The sequence below is a fragment of the Vombatus ursinus genome, unplaced genomic scaffold, assembly GCF_900497805.2.
Source record: "Vombatus ursinus unplaced genomic scaffold, bare-nosed wombat genome assembly UNPS02006779.1, whole genome shotgun sequence".
Classification (NCBI taxonomy): domain Eukaryota; kingdom Metazoa; phylum Chordata; class Mammalia; order Diprotodontia; family Vombatidae; genus Vombatus; species Vombatus ursinus.
In genome coordinates, this window is record NW_020946557.1 from 165,857 (window position 1) to 178,796 (window position 12,940).

General features: G+C 36.9%; 1 protein-coding gene across 2 annotated transcripts in view; it reads right to left on the reverse strand.

The window, feature by feature from the left end:
• REV3L (REV3 like, DNA directed polymerase zeta catalytic subunit) overlaps positions 1–12,940 on the reverse strand; it is a 250,866-nt gene that overhangs the window by 16,143 nt on the left and 221,783 nt on the right. The window contains exons 27-29 of one of the 2 annotated variants that reach the window (XM_027848601.1): positions 5,696–5,810; positions 3,209–3,346; positions 1,304–1,494 (exon numbers count right to left, since the gene is read on the reverse strand). In XM_027848601.1, coding sequence (XP_027704402.1) covers positions 1,304–1,494; positions 3,209–3,346; positions 5,696–5,810 — 444 coding nt within the window. The remainder of the gene's footprint in view (positions 1–1,303; positions 1,495–3,208; positions 3,347–5,695; positions 5,811–12,940) is intronic. The other variant, XM_027848602.1, reaches the window with a different exon arrangement.

Sequence of the window (12,940 nt, forward strand, 5' to 3'; positions counted from 1 at the left end):
TGTAAATGTATAGCCTATACCAGATTGTGCACCGTCTTGGGGAGGGTGGTAGGGAGGAAGGGGGAGAAAAATTTTAAACTCAAAAGCATATGGAAGTGATTATTGATAAATCAGAATAAATTAATAAAAAAAAAGAAAATAAAAATATCTGACCAAAGTCATTAATGACTTTTCCCCTCAAGACTTCACAAAAAAGACTTCACTTTTCTATTCTCTTCATATGCATTCATCATATATTATTCTGTATGACATAACTTAAAAGGTTTTTGGATATGAATCTCTTGAAGGGCATTGTGTTGTTGTTATTCAGTCGTTTCAGTCATGTCTGACTATTCATGACCCGATTTGGGGTTTTATTGGCCAAGATACCAGAGTGATTTGGTATAGCTCATTTTACAGATTTGAGAAAACTGAGGCAAACAGGGTTAAGTGACTTGTCTAGGGTCACACAGCTAGTAAGTATCTGAGGCTACATTTGAACTCAGGATTATGAGCCTTCCTGACCTCACACCTGGTACTCTATCTACTACACCACCTAGCTGCGTCCATCGAAAGGTATGGCTCCCTGTAAAATAAAGCTCTTAAGAAATCACAGTTTACAATATCAATTGGCTTAAAACATTTTAGTCAATGTCGGTGAGAATGACTATAACAGGAAGTTCCAAATACCATAAACATAACGATAAATGTCAACTGAGAATTTGGTCTGTTGAACTTGCTTGTTGAAAAGGTTAAATGAGATGATGTATTTAAAAGTAAATGTAAATGTCAGGTATTTTTTTCTTCTTATTTCAGAAAGCAAAGCAACCTTCTCAAATGCCTTAGTAGAGAAATTTATGCATCAGAAAAAGCTTTAAAATGATCAAGCTATGTTGTTGTAAAGCATATAAAAGAAAGATTCTACATTAGCCTATAGATTACTTCCATTCGAATTCAGCATGTCAATTTGCCAAAAGGAATACAAAAAGGGTGATACTATTGCCTTCCCAGAAAATAAAGAGAGGCCACCTGCACAATGCTTTTCCAGACCTTATACAGGAAGTGAACATATAGGCAGAGTGGGAAGTTATTCCTTTTTTTGGGGACTCTAGCAAAAGGGTGAGAAGATATTTCCGCTTGCGCCTTTGGGCTCTGAAGGGCTTTTGATACTTGCTGTGAAACGCTAACCTTTAGACAGGATTTCTACTCATTTATTTAGGGCCTGTGAGAAATACTTGGTACTGAACTCAGCTGGTATGTGACACTGTCTTCTGAGATAAATAGTAATGGCTGTTCTATCCCTCATAGAAGGTATAATCATTACCTTGTAAGCTCAAGAGCTGGCACGCAGGCTCCAGGTTTGTAAGAGGAACTCCCTCTATATTCCTTTGCAAAGATAACATCTTGTAGGCTGGCCTTCCCTTCTAGTAGCTTAATACATTGTCGCTGAACATACTGTTTAATTTGACTTATATCTCTTGTTTCAAATAGCAGCTTGATAGATCGCTCAAGTATCTTAAAAAGAAGATAAAATGTGTTATGACACCATTTCATACTTTTAGTTAGGGATATATTCTTCATACTCTATATATCAATTATAATTTAATTCATCAGTAAGTTGTCAAATTACTAAATCTGTCATACATACTATCTGTGTTAAACATTATTGGAATTTTCAAAACTGTTTTTCCTTTTCATAATGACAAAAATCAACACAAAACTTTTTATAAAAATCAACCAGAATGAGATGTCTGTCAGAAATTTTCAGTGTGATCAGAAACAGAGCCTGAACAATGAAAAACTCATAGGTTTTTATAAGAGAGCTGACATAATGGAGACATAAGAAGTTAGGCTTGATTTCATACATTTGCAATTCTTCATCTCTGCATCTTTGTACTGGTTTTACTCTGATACAGAAAGGTACGGAAGGAGTATGTCAAATTTCACTGCTTATTCAGTCTTTGGTCTTTTAGCAGTCTGGGCAAATTAGTGGTATGATGAAGGCTTCTGAATTGGACATATTTTTGGTGGAAACTAACCAAATTTATTTCACAAAGAACAATAAATAACTCACTGGATAATACCAGCCTTTATTGACAGACCTGGATTAAGTTTAAACCAGTACAAGTGAAAGGTTCTGCATCTTATCACCATGTCCAGGGGCCTGTCAATATTAAAAATGTGGGATCATTAATTTATTCAAAATATGTACACATAGTGGAGGCTAGGTGGTGCAGTAGACAGAACACGGGCTCTGGAGTCAGGAGGACCTGAGTTCAAATGTGACCTCAGACACAACACTTACTAGCTGTGTGACCCTGGGCAAGTCACTTAACCCTATTGCCTAGCCAAAAAAATTATGTATATGTATATGTATATATATATGTATATGTATATGTATATGTACATATACAGAAAGCATGGAGTTGGTTTAGGTTAAGATGTAGTTTTGTGTCCAGGTAGAAGAAAGAACAGATGACGGTTTTAAAAAAAGGGATTGGAGTAGATGGATTTCCAAGGTCCCTTACAACTCTGACGTTCTCACTCTGATATTTAAGGTATCTTTTAGCAACTCAGCTCTGCTAAGCTATTGAATTATATTGCCTCCACATATTAACAAATAAAAATGGTTTACAATTCAGTATGCCTTTAATATTTTCATGTACCTTGCTGTGGATAGTACTACACTCTATTAGAACATCAGTTTAACTTGATTTAGAAGCAATATTCAGAGACTAAGCTGGGTGGGGGAAAAAACTCAAAAGAAATTAAGATTTAAAATGGTTTAGGAATTTGTAACATTTTAATTGCTATAGCATAGAAATCTTATTTGTAGTTGCTCATGAAATACAAATACAATTAGCTCTCAATCACTTGGGGCCTGAGAATGTTTTAGGTTCCTATTTTCTCTTTTTTCCTCCTTTCTGGCAACATTTTAGAAATTTTACTATTTATTGATCCTTCCATTAGAGGACGGACAGCAAAATTTGGAGTTGTTTTGCTATTTTTTAGCAGCTCTAGTAAAAGATGAGTTGTGGGAGAAAATGGAGACTTAATGGCTAAAATGAAACTTGGATTCCCTATAGAATGATTCAGTGATCTAGAACCTTCTTGTTACTTATGACCAAGAATAACAAAGTGGTGGTTTGGCTTTCACGAACAAGCTGTATATGTCACAGTCTGCTCTGCCACATCATCTTCAAAGGATGAGAAACTAGCCAGTGTTTACCTTAGAAACAGCAGGGCAGGAATCTCTTCTAACTGTCTCAATTCCTTTTGCATCAAATACAGGGTCTTTTTGATCCAGTGTTTCATACATGTAACCCACATACCTCTTTTTGGTTTGCAAGACACAGGGCAAATATACCTACAGAGAAAAACAAAATGCCTTCTTACATTATTCTCTTCCCACTGGAAGCCATCTGTTTCAAAAATTATGTTTTTATTTTATCAAAAAACTCTTTAGTACCTGTGTGACATTGGGCAAGCAAAAGGAGGCTGTTGGATAAGATGACTTTTGAGGTTCCTTCTAGCTCTAAATCTACGACCTGATATAAATCTAAAAATGTGGATTAGTCAGATGCACGCACAGTAGAGTGCCTTATGATCAAATTTCACAAAATATGCAAGGTAATGATTATTCCAGGGTACTTGGGAAGCCAGTTAACAAAACATTTTAAAGATTAAATCCAAGTACCAGAATTAATTTCCTCCTGTTACAGAGAAAGATGTATCCTTTCGTTTTGGCCAAGGCTAACTCTTGCACCTTGAACTCTTCATCTAATTCCCTTTGGCTTCCTACAGGACCTTACTCTATCAATTATCCTCTCTCCTATGTGCCTGCCTTCCTTTCCTCCCTCCTGGTGTCTGCCTAAAAATTTGCATCGCTTTCTCTTAACTCCCTACTCTTTCCTTCCCCTCGCCCATATTCCTTCAGCTCTATTACTGACTTCAAGCTACTGTGCTGTCACTCTCTATACTTTTCACCAAATTTGTCCAAAGAACACTCTATTGTTGTTGCCTCTATTTCCTCAAATACCTGACCTCGGCCCCTTGAACTGACTTCTGACCTCTCATGACACTGAAACTGCTCTCCCAAAAGCCACCAATATCCAACTAATTGTTAAACTCAGTTGGCTTTTCTTGTAAGTCATTCTTCTTGACTTCTCTATAGCATCTGACATTGCTGATCAGCCCCTTCATTAAACTGTTTCTTCCTGTGGCTTCCCTGACATTCTTCTTGTTGTATTCCTGCATTTTGAAATCATCTTTTCTATGTATGATACACACACACACACACACATACACACACATAAATTTTTTTCCTTTCTGCCTCTCAAATGTGGGTGTTTTTTCAAGGTTATGCCCTTAGAAACCTCTTATGTCTCTATAGTTTTTCTTCATCAGTGATCTTAATTACTTCTATGGCTTCAAATACTTTTTTGGTGGATAATTCCTATATCTTTAGCTTCATAACTGGCTTTCCTCTAATATTGAGGCCTACATTTACAGTAGCTTGCTGAATATGTCCATCTGTATAAAGTGTGTATACTTTAAAACCAACATGTACAAAAACTGAACTCATCAACTCCTAAAACAGCTCCTTCATCATTACTGCACCATTTCTATTAATTATCTTATCTTTGGTTTCTCCCTCTTCTTCATTCCTGGCACCCGATTAATCACTATGTCCTGCTGATTCTTCCTTAGAAATGTCTTCTCCCTTCATTCCTTTCTTTTTAACTATTTTGCCATCACCCCAGTTCAGATTCTTATCACTTGATTCCTAGATCATTGCAATTGCCTCCTAACTGGCTTCCCTAGCACCTGTTTGTTATTAATTCCAGTAAGTGCTGTTATCATGACAATCTTCCTCTTGCGCTGCTTTGAACATGTTACTCCCCTAATCAATAGTTCATTTTTAGTGGCTCCCCACTGATAAAAAGCAAATTCCTTAGTCTGGCTCTCTGGCCCTCCTTGTCCCCCACAATCTGGCCCCAAACTGGTAACCTTTCTAGTCTTATCTCCCATTCTTCCTCCACAGGAACTATAGCCTACTATTTGGAGTATTTGCTCTTCTCCAATGGATAGTGCTTTCTTGCCTTAGTTTGTCTTCTTCCTGGAATGCCTTTTGTCTACAAAGATCTTTCCCAAGCAGTGGCAATAATGATTTCAATCCATTTCAGGTTACTGACAACCTAGTCACCCCACAAGTCCTTTTCCATCTCTTGTGTGATTATTCCCTGATAACCTCAGCCTGCTGTGATCTCTGATTCTCCTTCTGTTTGTACTTTGTATTTCCCTACATCACTCACATAGCACTTATCATATATTATCCTATAAAGTAATCACTTGTATATATGTCAGTCTGTTACTAGAATGTATGGTCCTTGAGAGCAGGGAGTGCCACTTTTTTCTCAGTGTTGTATAAACTGTAAGGTGCTATACAAACGTGAGGTATTATTGTAGTTGAGTGCTCAATAGTGATTTTTTTGGTAACATTCACATTAAGCTCTAGCCCTATAATGTGATTTTTGCCTACATAAAAGCACTACTGAAATAATGCTGACAAAAAGTATACTAAGAACATAAATTTTAAAAAGCTTTTGAAGTTTTAGAGATACATATGAATGATACTGAAACTAGGTCTATTAAATTAGAAATCTGTTGTTCCTATGGGAATATTAGTGTTGCATGAGAATAGATTTTTTCTTACCTTTTCAAACTTCAATTTTACTGGTTTAGGGTTGGTAGCAGTAACAGCTTCAGCAATCTCTTGACCAATTTTAAAAGACTGCTCCTTTGTGGCTCCTTTCAGTAGGACAAACATACTAAGGAGATTAAAACAGAGTAATATATTTAGAAAGTAACTGTTAGGAAATATCTTCTTGAAAGCAACATTCCTGGATGACAGATCCTCTAACTTTCCTATTCTTCATTAACTACTCCTATACATGAACTTTAATCCTTTATCATGCCTTTCTTGCCTGCCTGTGGTATGCTATTTGGTTACAGATCTTCAAGACAACTACTGTTTCTACTTCAACCACACAAAGGTCAATTCAATTATCAGAGCAGAATCAGTAGAGAATCCTTAAGTACAAAGTTAAGGCTCTGGATATACATAATCAAGAATCATAAAGATAATTAAATGTGGGGCACAGGAATGACTAGGGAGAAAAAGTATGAGGCCAATATCATGTATAAAAACTACTAATATAAAATCAGAATGGCTAGTTTTGGTGGATTGCAGTCCATCAGAAATAGTAGTGAACTTTGCTCTTTCTGTATCACATCATATTTATAGTTCATGGTGTGGACTTGGGAGGTTATGTGGCAGATTACACAGATAAACTCAAGGGTAAAATTCCATTGTCTAATTAACCGTATCGTATGAAAGAAAAATGCCATCAAGGTGAGGACAGTAGAATAGACAGCACTTAAAACAAAGCTTCAGGGTTAGTTTTTTATTGTTGGGGAGATAAACCTCTAGCACTAATCAAATTATTATAATACTAGAATTCAAATAGCTTTGTCTTGGTTTCAAAGGTTTGGGGAGGTGATAAAGCCCCTTCTTTGACTCTGACAAACTCTTTCCATGGTTAAACGAACTAGGTGACTGCTGACTATTATTTAAGCAGCGGTTGAAGAGATGTTAAAGAATGAGATGTCAGGATCCAATTTCACTTTAGAGCCCTGGAAACAAAGGTTATTGCCTTGATCTGAATTCTATACTTCATTAATCATATAGAATAGAGTTTGAAATGGCGAGCTTTATCTAACCTAAAGCTAGGCTGTTTCCCGAAGGGCTGAAGATTTCTCAGCATCTCATTTTCCAAGTTTATGTGCAGCTATTTATAGGAGACCAACCTATCACAAAAATAACTCTAAAGTGATATAGTAACATGACAACCCATTCTTTTTCACTTAGGTTTATTTTTGATGTAAGAGCAATGTCATGTTAAATCCTTAACTTCATCAAGTATACTTAGCCACTTAAGTATTTTTAAAGTTATTCCCTCCCCTCAAATGAGGGAGCTTTTCTTTCTCTCTGTACTAGTTTCCTGATATTTCTGTTTATGTTAAGTTCTGTTTTTAACATTTTTCATTGTTTCAATTGGTGACTAAGCTACTGAGAAAAGTCTGACAACAACTTTTTTCACAGAAGACTTATACCTATATAAATGTTTCATGTGAATAGATTTTTTCTTTGCATAGTCTCCCCCCAGAAAACTTTGTTGATTATGATGATCCTAAGTAAACTTTTAATTGTTAAAACACTAATAGATGTTTTCCCTTGTGGTCTTCCAATTAAGGAGATTCCTCTTTTCCCAAAACAAAACACCAGAGGTAATAACATTTTCCTACATACCAAAATATATCCACAGTGGACAATATATTTCGGTATCCAATTGACCTCAATGAGACTCAAGGAATATTCTTCATTTTCTTTTCTCTTTCAAATTCTTCCCTTCCTCAATGGGCAACTATTATTGCCCTTCACATTTTCTCAAAAATTTCTGGTATGAGAGCTTTCAGACTACTCCTTATGGTAACATGGGGAATCCCTCCCTACAACAGTATGTCCTTCCCTGCAATAGGCAACCTATATAAAGTCTGTTTTTTCTTTTCTCTTACATAAATTGTACTTGTAGTTGTTCATAATTAGCCAGCTAGTCTGTGACATGGGTTATAATAATCACTTTGAAGGGACACATTCATAGGAGTAATGATGGTTCACTGCAAATGGTTTTAAAAATGCAAGTGAAAATTGATCTCAGATTAGTCAGATACATATTGTAACCTATACTGACTCGGGAAAACTTACAAAAAAATCTGAAAATTCTCCAGTCTAAATATGTTTTTATCTCAAACGCAGTTTTTTTTTAAATTTAAGGACCCATAATCTGGATTTTATCTGGCATATGAAAATCAGTGCCTCTTCTCTTAAGACAGAGCTTAACTTTAAGTTGCTGTAGTCTAATCTGTAGATATCCAGTGTGGTCAATGACTGGAATCACTAGACTCACTCATTAAAGACCTCCCTCTTTGATAGCCTTTAATTATGAAATCTAAGATGATCCTAGATAAAGAAAGTTATAATTTCATACAGTATCTCTTGAAAATTAAGATGGCTTAAGATGGTGAATTGTGTGACAAGGGACCTGTGCAATCTGTCACCTCTTCAAATGCATCAAAACTCTACGTAAGAGGACAAAAATATTATAATTCAATCGAATCCTTAAACCCTATGTTTTATGTCCTTTCAAACCCTATGTTTTATGTCTCCAAGTCTAAATAATAAAATCTGTATTAGGTATCAATATTGGTAACTCTGAAAATTAAAATATACAGTGGGTAGAATTATGAGGAAGCACGAAATCATGTATACCTCTTCATGGACCTATCTCTTGGTTAGCAAAAAGTTATGTATTAGTCAACTAGCCAATATCCTCTTTTCACAGGCCATAAAATAATATGGTATAAAGCCAGTTCAATGGGCAGAGTGAGTCACAGTGACACTTGCATTATTAATAGCTTCTGGGAAAATAATTTTCAAGAATAGAAATGTGTTTAATGAAAACAAGGCAAGCATATGGCATAAGCAAATTTGAAATGTTTCCTAGTAGGTTATGGGTAAGCATACGATCCCCATGATATAATTCTCAGAACAATTATTTGCACATATTCTTTGCCCTGTACTTCAGATTCAACTGGCTACAGGGTTAGGAATCTGCATCAGCTGATCAAATTTTAAGGAAAAAAAAAAAGGTTGATAGATGCACAAATCATCATCTAAGCCCACTTCAAATACTTTTAATAGAATGATAAGTAGTCCATTAAAGGCTCAAATACCTGGATCCAGGCTTATTTAAGAGGACTGACTTGCTTAATATTTCTTGTAGTCAACAATGCTCCATATGCCTGAAAATCTCAGAAGGGTTGAAAGGTAGAGTGTAAGGCAATGTTTCAGGGAGTGAAGTATCCCCTAGATTTTATTTTAAATCCCCAAAATCACAAACCCCAATTTCTTTTTTTTTTGGGGGGGGGGAAGAAAAATAATTTTTAATATCTGCCCTTCAAAGTGAAAGAAGGACATAAAAATACTCAGAATTAAACCTGAAATTGAGACATCTGATTTTTTTAGGACCACCTGTCCCTTCTAGCTATGAAACTAAAGAGATAGATACCTCTTCCATGCCTGTACTTACCCTATCCTCACAACCCCTCCCAAAAAACCCCCCAACAGGATTAATTTTGTAGCCCAAAGAATTAGTATTACAGTTTTGGAGGGAAGGGAACAAAAGAGAGGAAGAGAAATAACATTCAGGGAAAAAAGTTTCTAGAAGGGAAAGGGAAGAGAAGTCAAAGGGCCTCTCTTTTACTTGGTGATACGCAAGTTCGAGAAAGTTCATTTGCAATGTGTTCAGTTGTTGGTCTTTTGCACTTTTGCACATCTGAATTCTGGCAAAGAGAAGGAACTGGTTCTATCCTCTTTTAATAGTTTTTCTTCACTGCAGTAATTTCAACACCAAATTTTTTATAGAAGTCAATTCTAGACTCACTGCTGATCTGGACATGCAGACAGATATCAAAAGTGCCATCTTTTCCCCAGATGTATTAAGACATGATTCAACAGTTTAGTTCCTCCTCTGAGCCTTTGGTAAAGTGCCAGATATCATGATGTAACATCTCTTCTGATTCTGTGAATGAGCTGCCCTACAGATAACTGCACCCACTATTGCACTGCAGTATCTTTGAAATAAGTAAGTTTTGCTAGTCCATCAACCTCCAGCATGTCCTTGCAGAACCTGTCATTATACCTGACTGGAAAGATGATCTGGTTTAGCCTCTTCAGCTGTTTGATGTTGTGGGATGTTCTGTCTCCCAACTCAGGTTGCCTTTCATCTTTTCCACCTGCCATGGCCATCATCATCAAAGACACTGCCATTGTGCCTACACCCTGGAGTGACCCTTCAGTGCTCTCTCTTGGGGGACATTTCAGGCTGCTGTCCTGGGTCTAGGGTCACTGCTGCCCCTCTGACATGTGCACATGGAGCTGGCTCAGAGTGCTCTGTCCTGCCCTGCCTACCTACTCATTCTTAATGATGTTAAAGATGATACTTAGACTAGATGAGAGTTCAGAAACAATGATGAAAGCAAGGAATTTTTGATGTGAAGGAACATTCTCTCTTCTCATTTGACCAGATAGGTATCTTCAAAAATTACTCTTGACTCCTCACCAATTATTTCTTTAATTTAATACATGGTCTAGAGTAAGTGGCAGCAGTGTAAGTGACGGACAGCATGGTACCTTTGAAAAGCACCCTAGTCATATCAGACTAAACTCATTTCCTTTCTTGACAGGATTTCTAAAACTGGCACACCTGGATAACATTCTAGATAAAGTTCACCTGGATTATTTAACAAAGTATTTGATAAAGTTTCTCAGGGTGTTTTGGGAAAAGATGGAGAAATGAGGGCTAAACCAGAAATGTCAAACATGCTGCCCCAAACAGACTAAAATATATTGGTAAATATTTAATGAAATACATAAAAATACAACAGAATATAGATGATGTTAATATCTGGTTTTACAAGTTAATATATAGCCCATTTCCAGTTTCTATTTGAATTCTGGCTAAACAAATTTGGGCTAAATCAAAATTTGGGCTAAACAATAGGTAGTTGTAGAACTTGGTTGAATGGCCAGATCCAAAAAATAGTCAATAACGGTTTGATATCAACTTGGATGGAAGTCTGTAGGGGAGTGGTCTAGGGACATGTGTTTGGTCTTGTTCTCTTTAACCTTTTTTTTTTTTTTGCTTTTTGGTGAGGCAAGCGGTGTTAAGTGACTTGCCCAGTGTCATACAGCTAGTAAGTGTCATGCATCTGAGACTGGATTTGAACTCAGATCCTTCTCACTCCAAGGCCAGAGCTCTATCCACTGTTCTATCTAGCTGCCCCCTCTTTAATCTTTTTATTAATGACTAGGATAAAATGTGATAATATATATTTTAAACTGAAAGAAAATTTGGTAGGGTGGCTAGGTGGTGCAGTAGATAGAGCACTGGCCCTGGATTCAGAAGGTCCTGAGTTCAAATCAGGGCTCAGACATATAACACTAGCTATGTGACCCTGGGCAGGTCACTTAACGCCACTGACTAGCCAAAAAAAGAGAAAATTTGGAAATTCAGTCCAAATTCTTTCATTTTTACAGAATTCAATCTGAGATTCAGAGAGGCTAGAAATGACTTGCTGAAGGTCACAGGTCAGTAAATGTCACAAATCAGTTCCAAACACAGGCCCTGATTCCAAACATGGTGCTCCTGTCATTGTACTGTGCTGCTATGCCCCTCCAGTCTGCAAATGGCACAATGTAGGAGGGAGAGCTACCCAGTGCATGACAGAGTCAAGATGTAAAAATATGTACACAGGCCAGAATGTTGAACCAAACCGAATAAGATGAAATTTAATAGAGATGAAGGTAAAACCGGGGTTCTTAACTTTTTTTATGTCCTGGGTCTGTTGGGCAGTCTGGTGAAGCCTACGGACACCTCAGAATAATGTTTTTAAATGAATAAAATACAATATGTGGGGTTACAAAGGAAACTAATTACTATGGAAATACAATTATCAAAATATTAAAAAAATAAAAAGCAAGTTCAAGGATCCACTGAAGTCTATCTACAGATTCTTGAGAAGGCTAAGAACCTCTGATATGTATTATGTATATGTATTATGTAAGGTCAAAAAATCCACCTCACAAGTACAGGATGGTGAGGGTGGTACAGCTTATCATCAGTTCATCTACAAAAGATGTAGAGGTTTCAGTGGCTGAAAATAAGCTCCATGAGCTATCAGTGTGATACAGGAGACAAAACAAACAAAAAACAGAAACAGAAAACTAAAGAGAACTTAGGTAGCAAAAACAAGAAGCACAGGGCCTCAGAGGCGAAAGTATTAGTCTCACCCCTGTGAGACCCACTGTGCTCTGGTCAGCTCACTACTGGGATGCTCTCCTCAGTTTTGGGCACCACACGTGGGGAATAATACTGACATGCTGGAGGAGGAAAAGAGAAAGGCAAGCAGGATGGTAAAAGGCCTTAACATCATACCATACAAGGACAGTGTGACAGAACTAGGGATATTTAGCCTGGAGAAGAGAAGATAATGGGGAAGAGTGGGGGAAAACAGGGGCAAATCTTGTTCTACTAGACTTATCCAACAGTTAGAGTTATCTGAAAATGGAATCAGCTGCCTCTGAGATTGTGGATTCTCCTTTACTACTGGTCTTCTGCAAAAAGCCTAGATCAGAAGTACCAAACATAAGGGCCCCTAGGGCTGGCCCAAACCAGATTAAATTATAATTGGGAAATATTTAAGAAAATACATAAGAATACAATAAAATATTCCTTGGGGAATTTGTGTGTGAGGAGATGGCTGTGCCCTACTGCATGCCTCAACTAAAGGTGCCTTTTGTGCTCCTTGTGCTGGATGTGGTTTGCAGTGCTTGCCATAGGTGCAAAAACTCCTAGTTTCTGCACTGTTGGCAAGTCTAAAAAGTGTGGCTTTCTCACTAGCAGAATGCCAATTCCTTTTGGACCAGTTTCATTTTTGTGTGTTCCCAAAACCTAGCATCAGCCTTGCACACAATAGGAGTTTGGTAAATATGTGTTGAGCTGAACACATATTTTAGAAATACAGAAAAAAATAGGGGAATTATTCACATTATAAAATGATTCTTTTAAGGAACAGCTTCCTGTGGGCATTTAATATTTATGGATAATTATTACTTGAACAAGAGTTTGGGTTTTGGAAGAGACAGATTCAGAGAAAGATTGTTAGGTAGCATTTATAGGAACAGTTGGAGAGGTTTTCCTGAACTTGGAGGAAAAAAAAAAATCTGTTCCTATGCATAGGGTATGTGGGTGATCTCATCATACCTCTTATTGGTTCC